Source organism: Sardina pilchardus, chromosome 9 (assembly GCF_963854185.1).
Source record: "Sardina pilchardus chromosome 9, fSarPil1.1, whole genome shotgun sequence".
Lineage (NCBI taxonomy): Eukaryota > Metazoa > Chordata > Actinopteri > Clupeiformes > Clupeidae > Sardina > Sardina pilchardus.
The window spans coordinates 5,036,791-5,044,714 of record NC_085002.1 but is presented as its reverse complement, the minus strand read 5'-3'; the positions used below and the strand labels follow the sequence as shown (position 1 = coordinate 5,044,714).

General features: G+C 45.4%; 1 protein-coding gene across 1 annotated transcript; it reads right to left on the bottom strand.

Moving 5' to 3' along the window:
* Positions 1 to 1,340: 1,340 nt before the first annotated feature.
* LOC134092221 (zinc finger protein with KRAB and SCAN domains 2-like) lies at positions 1,341 to 5,247 on the bottom strand. The gene is made up of 2 exons (XM_062545021.1): positions 4,996 to 5,247; positions 1,341 to 4,627 (listed from the first exon to the last, which is right to left on the bottom strand). Exons 1-2 carry the CDS (start codon positions 5,183 to 5,185, stop codon positions 3,687 to 3,689), a joined length of 1,131 nt encoding a protein of 376 aa, XP_062401005.1. The 5' UTR covers positions 5,186 to 5,247; the 3' UTR covers positions 1,341 to 3,686.
* Positions 5,248 to 7,924: the final 2,677 nt, after the last annotated feature.

Genomic DNA, 7,924 nt, shown 5'->3' with positions numbered 1-7,924 from the left:
TCACACACCCACACCACACACACACACACACACACACACACACACACACACACACACACACACACACACACACAGCCATTTAGCTCATGTGCAATAAAACACATGGCCCACCTGAGGATGTGTTGGGTTTGAAAATAATGGAGGTCTCCAAGTCCTGTTGTCTTTATTATGGAGCAGGGAATACTCCTGGCATGCCACAATAGCCTGGGATGAGACGCTCCCTTTCTCATGATAATCTCTCTGTGTGGAGAGTGCAGGGGGAGATGGGATTTGGTCTGGTAGGCTACTATGGTCCTCAGAGAGGTATCTCATTAATGCACGCCTCCCTGTTGTATGCCCGATACAGGGAAAGAATACAGTTGTTTGCTGGATTCATCATCCACCTGTTCACCTTGTGTTGCCTTCATAAAATGTGCACGTCTGATTGAGTCATTTTGCCAGTTCCTTGTCCAAAGTGATGCAATATTTATGTGTCTGATTAAAAACTCCCTGTTTATCACCAATGTATATGTGCATTTCCTTACCGGTAAGGTTATGTTCTTGCTAGCTAGTTTGAACGTTTGTATAATGTATGTGAGGAAGGTATCCCTTGTGTGCTGCTGCCCTTAATTGAACTGTGAGGCGATAAAGCGAGTGAGTCTGATATTATTCATAAGTCTGTAATGGCCTCTGGTACCTCTGGGCTCTGCCTCAGTGAGATATTAAGATGTGTATTGCCCAACAAAGCACCAGCACTGGGGACGCATACTGAGATGGTGGAGATGTCTGATCAAAAACAGACCTGTATTTAAGGCTGCCTGCCAAAAAACAAAGACGTGGCTCTGTCAAAAAGTGAAGAACACTGCCCTCTTGTGGTGAGCCAGATGAAGTTGTTTTTGATTGAAGCCTTGGAACCAGTGCTTCTCAAAACATCCCATTGCTCTGCCCTGACTGAGATTGGTATATATTATCTAATCTGAATATTACTGTACATACTACTCAGTGTAAATACTGACCTATATCCATTAGGCATATCCATTCTGGAAGTTACCATAGGATTTCAAGAGAAGCATACACTTAAAATGAAGATCAATATTCATCTGAATCTCGTGGCATAACTCAACAAGTTAAACACTGATAACCCCCAAAATGTGGGATCTAAAATTATATTATCAAAAAACCCTGCCCTGGGAGAGCAGCCTGGTGAGTAAAATACTTCTACTTGTGAGATACAACTTACTGAATGTCCAATATCTGTATTAGGTTGGTTTCTGAAATACTTTCAAGTGTCGGATGTATGCGGTGTGTTAAGGTATGTGTGACGGAGACACAAAGTCATGCCCTTACACGGTGAACTCTGCTTCCACTATCTTTTATTAGTGTGGCCTACAAACTATGATACATATCCTTCATACATCAAACGACAAACGGCTACATACATAAATACATGATTACACTCATACAAAAATGACTACATTCACACAAACATGATCACATTCACACATCCGGTGACAAACAGCGATAAAAAACTCTCAGCCCTGTGTATTTGAAATCCTCTCTGCTAATAAGACACTGATCTCCCATCAAACCTCAAGGCAGTCCAGGCCACTACCCCTTACTGATACATTGTGTAAAGGCTGACTTTTATTTTGACGCACTGTGACATACCTGCAATCAAGAGGTGAAGTAGTAGTCACCTAGTCACTGCCAAGGCCATGTGATGATATTTATGCATGTCAGCTTACGATCATTGGTTTTGGCAATTTTGTCAAACACTGCTGCTCAATGACAAACATTGGCTGCCATATTAGTAACATACATTGTGCACAGATGGCACTTAAAATGCACTTCCCTCCTTTCCCTCCTCCTTCTACCTCTTTCTCCTTACATCACACTTGGCCAGTGCTTATAGTGTGGAGTGGACACTCTTATCCTCTAGCAACAGTGCTGACTGAATAGAATAGAATAGAAAATATACTTTTTTGATCCGGTGAGGGATATTCGTTTCTCTGCATTTAACCCAATTTAACCGAATTAGTGAACACACACAGCACACAGTGAACACACAGTGAGGTGAATCACACACTAACCCAGAGCAGTGAGCTGCCTGCCCAAACAGCGGCGCTCGGGGAGCAGTGAGGGGTTAGGTGCCTTGCTCAAGGGCACTTCAGCCGTGGACTGGTCGGGGATCGAACCTTCCGGTTACAAGCCCGAAGCCCTAACCAGTAGGCCACGGCTGCCCCAACTGATGCAGTAGTAAGTCCTCGCTAAAGTCTCCTCTGCACTGGAGCCTGAATGTTATTCTCCTGCTGTAAGTGGCTTTGGATAGAAGTGCCTGTTACAGGAGACCATGTGAACAACAACCGTATGAGTCCAAAACAAATGAGATAACCATGTGCCATGAATGTGTGTGTGTGTGTGTGTGTGTAGCTGAGATCACGTGAGTGAGCTGTTGTGTTGATTATGTGTGTGTGTGTGTGTGTGTGTGTGTGTGTGTGTGTGTGTGTGTGTGTGAAGCTGAGATCACGTGAGTGAGCTGTTGTGTTGGTTATGCGTGTGTGTGTGCCACTTTGTATACAGAAACAGTTTGAGGTTTGTTTGGGAGACCAATACTCTGTATTTTAAACTTTAAAATAGTCTCATGCGGGAAAAACAGTTTATGTCCACAAACGCCAAGTGGAGACGCCAGACATTAACAGGCAAAACCTGGAGAGCAAACAGGAACGAATGGAGGGACAGAGCAAGGAAGTCTTTGAGGGATGCTGGGAAACCATATATGAACTAGACAGGAGAGCTTAAACGAGGAAGAAGTCCAACCAAAAGAGGTGAGTGGAAGAACCACACAAAGTATCTACCGAACGTTAGCGGTTACACTCAGTCTACCTTCAAGTAAAATAAAAATATTATTATTAAAAAATGATTAGGGCTGTCAATCGATTACAATTTTAATAGAATTAATTACATACTCTGTGATTAATTAACCTAAATGAATCGCATGTAAAGCTTTCAAATGCAAATTCAATTCAAATGCATCAATGACTCTTTCACTGCCCAAATAATGACAATCTAATATGACTTTATATGCTGTGGAAATAAATTCAGAAGGGCCTTGGGAAGTTTTTTTTAAACATACAAGGCATTTCAGGCCACAGTAAGAGTATAACCTAGGGGACACAATGAAAATAAATTAACACTCCCCTCAAAGTCAACACTGCTTCTTTGCATTAATGTGGTACTATAGAGTTGACGAAGTCCGGTGACATGCAAGTTCCGTGCTACAGACATTGCAGAGGACTGTATTTTAATCAACACTTTCTTTTTAACACCATCAGGCCATTTTTTTTTCTTTCTTTTCAGTAAATGTTCCAATCAGTGATCCAGGCAGCACATTCTCGTCCCGCCATTTTACAGTCTAATGGTTACTGACTAGAATGGCTCCGGCTCATCGATTAATCTGCGTTATTTTTTTAATCAGTTATTTTATCTCAAATTAATTAATCAGTTATTTTGACAGCCCTAAAAATTATATATATATAAAAAATTAGTATTCAAAATGTGAAAATAAGGACATATGGTTCTTCATCTCAAGGCCTACAGTACAATGAATACATGTGAATGATGTCAATAAATGTGTGGAGCTGAGCTCACATGTGAGTGTATGCTTGTGTGTGTGTGTGTGTGTGTGTGTGTGTGTAGTGCAGCTGCGTTCACGTGTGCGAGCTGTTGTGTCGCGTGTGTGTGCGCAGGTGGCCCTTGATCTGGCTGGACTGGCTGAAGCGCTTGCCGCACAGCGGGCAGCTGTAGGGCTTCTCGCCGGTGTGCGTGCGCAGGTGCACCTTCAGGTGCGCCGTCTGGTTGAAGCCCTTGAAGCAGACGTGGCAGCGGTACGGCCGCTCGCCCGTGTGGATGCGCTGGTGCTCCTTGAACTTGCCCGAGTAGCGGAAGCACTTGCCACACACGCCACAGCGGTACGGCTTCTCCTTGCCGTGCGCCACCTGCTTGTGGATGGTCAAGTCGCGCGCGCTGCCCACACACTTGCCGCACAGCGTGCAGTAGAACGGCCCCTGGTGCTGCTGATGCTGCTGGGGCTGCTGGGGCTGGTGGTGGTCGGGCTCCATGCTGGAGGTCTGAGGGGGGAGCTCAGACAAGTCTCTGCCCAGCAGGGTGCTTGGTCCCTGGGCATAACTCGGCGGCAGGTACCCTACTGTGCCGGCACTGTCGGAGATGTAGCCGACTCCCATCCCACCGGCCTCCACTGAGCCGTCGGAGAGCATGGAGCTGCTGTGCGGGAGCTCTGTGTTAAACTCTATTATACTGCATTCCTCAGAACAGTCCTCTGTTTTGATTGGCCGAGGCAGGCCAGGGGGGATGGAGTCCATCTCTCCGACGTCTGCCATGTGTGGTGTGTAACCTGCGAAGGTGTCGGGGAGGCTCTGCTCATGATGGTCATCGTGAAAGAGGGGAGGCGTTGTGACGTGGTCCGTCTCGTGGGGTTCCTCTGCTGCTGGCGTGACTGCCACGGGCGGGCCCTCTTCATGTTTGACCTCGATGACCTCCGGGGATTGTGGGTCCTCCGGGGCGGGTGCTGCACTGAGTGCGCGCTCACAGACAGGTGAGGGGTTCAGCTGGTGTCTCTCCGCAGAGAGCACTGGCGAGAGATGGGGTAACAGAACAGAACAGAACAGAACAGTGTCAGCACTAAAGGCAGTGCTCCCAGTTCACATTAGGCCATAGTTGCAACATTATTACACTGGACTACAACATTAACAACTATTTGGTTGAACAATAATTCATTAGTTGTCGGCTCATTACAGCTGGCGACGACAGCAGCCTGTTGAAGTTGTAGGGGGAAGTCAAAGTACAGAACTTAAGGGAAATCTGGAGAGGCAGTCGAATGGCCTGTTATGTACCCATGCTAAAATGAAACAGGAGGCCATACTGCACAGTGTGACAACATAGCAGTTGAGATATAAACATAGTCGGACATTTGAAAAACAAATTGCTTTCGTTTATTACCTCGTTGTATACCGGCAGAGATGGCACCAACATCTGCCAGCCTCTGCTTCAAGTCACGGTTTTCCTCTTTCGTTAGGGCGATTTCGTTCTGATATTCCAGTATCGTGTCCTTGATTACCTGAAATATCTCATCTGCGGCCACTTTTAAACGTTCATTGAGATACAAATTTAACACGTCCAATTTCGTCATTTTCGAATGTCAGATAGGCCTTATCCCCAGCGAAAGATGACTTATTATTGTCATAAGATATTGAAAAGATACCGGGCACTCTCAGCCAGGACCCCTCTCCGGGCACAACAACATCGGCGTCTACTTCCTATTTTTCTCTTCCCCTGCCCTACGATGTTGGGCGTTACCGCCACCTACTGGTCGGGGTTTAGAAAGGACAGAGAGAGAGAGAGAGAAAGAGAGAGAGAGAGGGTTAAAGTTTTTTTCACATTTAATTGTTTACTTTATAATAACAATAATAATTAAAATAATAATAATAATAAAATGATATGATTATTATCATTATTATTATCAAAGTTATGGTTATTTAACAGACGCCTTTGTCCAAAGCGAAAAATTATCCTTTTAACCTGTCTCTGTTATTATCATTATCAGTATTATTACTATTATTATTATTATTATTATTAGTAGTAGTAGTAGGAGGAGGAGGAGGAGGAGGAGGAGGAGGAGAAGGAGGAGTAGGAGTGTGTTTATTAAACAATATTTAAAACAACAAAATACAATTTTGAACAAAAAACAGTAGGCCTAGGCTACATTTCGCAAACAGTCTTGCACTGGGTTCTAGAATCATTGTGATGCAGTTACTGTATGTGTCATAATCCACCAATATTCTAAGTTCTACTGTATGTGTCATGGTGACCATGGTAACATGTAAAAGGGGATGTCAAGAGCTTCAGATCTTCATTCTACAGCAATCAGTGATCAATTGCAGGTGAGTCTAATGTACAACCATTTTGTTGTGTCAGTTTTCTGTAGTAGACCTACATACGAAAATAGTTTGAGAAAATTGAATGACACAAAATTATATAAACATAGAAATGTTCAAGTTTTAATGGTATCTGTGAGTGTGTGTGTGTGTGTGGGGGGGGGGGGGGGGGGGGGGGGGGGTTGCCTGTATGTGAGAGTGGGGGTGATATGCAATATGTGATCATTTATTATGAAAGAGCATCTTTAAACAAGCAGTAAACTCACTTCAGGGTTACATCCAATTCTAAACGAAAGAGACTTTTCCTTCTCCTTAGACATGTGAGTCTAACCTGGGCCAAATGATGTATCTTCCCCAAACAGTGTTTCAGATACAGAGAAAGAAAGCCAAACAAGACAGAAAGCCAAGTGATCCAAACATGGCCGAAAGCTCAATTAGGATTCCAGGTGTCCCCTCTGAAGGGCAGCTGGACCCCGGCTCCCAGGAGGCGTGGCTGGGGCGGCCGGTCCCCGACAAGAGAGAGGTGGAGCAGTGGCTGGAGGAGCTGGAGAGAAAGGTGGCGAGGGACAGGATGAGGCACGAGATCAGGGACGAGATGAGGGACAGGATGAGGCACGAGATGAGGGACGAGATGAGAGACAGGATGAGGCACGAGGTCAGGGACGAGATGCGGCAAATGAGAGAGGCTGCGCTCAGAATGGGCCCACAGATGTGGTGGGCAAGACAGTGGGACTGGCAGTATGTATTCTATACATTAATAATACTATAAAGTACTGGAGACAGTAGGCCTACTCTACACTAATAAGCTGATACTGGAAGTTCATGTAAAAGCAAGATCTTTGTCCAGCATTTTGGTTCATTTATGATGTATTCAGTCATTAACACAGTGCTTTTAAATCTACAGTATCTATTAGGAGGCTTGGAGGATAAGGCAGGAAGTGATAGGTGCCCAGCTGATAAGACTGGAGGAGAGGGTGATAGAAGAGGAAAAAGTGATAAAGAGAGCAGCGGAGGAAGAGAGACTCTTAAGAGAAATGGAAGAGAAGGTGAGGGCGCAAGAGAGACTCTTGAGGCAGAAAATAGTGGAGCAGGAGCGACCAATAAGGGAGATGGTGGAAAGAGCGAGGGAGGCAGAGAGTCTCTTGAGAGAGAAAGTGAAGCAGAAGGAGAGACAGTTCAGAGACATGATGGAGGCAGAAAGAGAGAAAGAGAGAATGTGCAGGGAAGAAGCAAGGGAGGAAGAAAGGCACATACGAGACATGAAAGATAAAGTGACGGAGAGAGAGAGGATGCTGAGGGAAAAGGTAAGACAGGATGAAAGACAGATCATGGAGATGGAAGAAAAGGTGAGAGAGTGTTATAGGATGTTTAGGAAAGCTGTGATGGAGGAAGAAAGATGGATACGAAAGGTGGAAGAGACCGCAAGAGAGAGAGAAAGAATGCTGAGAGCAAACGCAGCAGAGGAAGAGAGACTGGTGAGAGGGATGGCAGAGATAGTGAGAGAGAAAGAGAGGGTGATTAGAGAGATGGACAACATTGTAGCGCAGGAAAGAAGGATGAGAGGCCTAGAAGAACTCAAGATCATTGAATTGGAATACATGTACATGGCAAAACTGAGAGATCTGGTACAGAGGAAAGAGATGGAGGTGCAGAAAGAGGAGGTGCAGAAAGAGGAGGAACGGATGCGAATGCTGGAAGAGAGAGCGAAGGAGGAGCAGAGAAGGATGGAAATGCAAGCGCCAGCGTAGTTCTGCTGGGAAGACTCAATAGCCATGTAACGCCCATTCGTTACCTATAGCCAATAGGCTACTACACCTGTCTTTATAATAAACTTGGTCACGTACCTGTCTGCTGCTTTCAGATACCGACTTTTGACGACCCTCCTCCCTCCCCAACCACTACCAGTTTGGTCCCTGTCCTGCTGTCCAGGGGGTAGGCTCCGCCCCTGCAGTCTCATTTCGGCAGGATCTGCAGGGTCCGATCGTTTCAAGACC

Coding starts and splice junctions, on each gene's coding strand:
- LOC134092221 (XM_062545021.1), bottom strand. CDS start 5,185: ATGACGAAATTGGACGTGTTAAATTTGTATCTCAATGAACGTTTAAAA. Junction 4,628..4,995: donor CTCTGCCGGTATACAACGAG/GTAATAAACGAA, acceptor ATCTCTCGCCAG/TGCTCTCTGCGGAGAGACAC.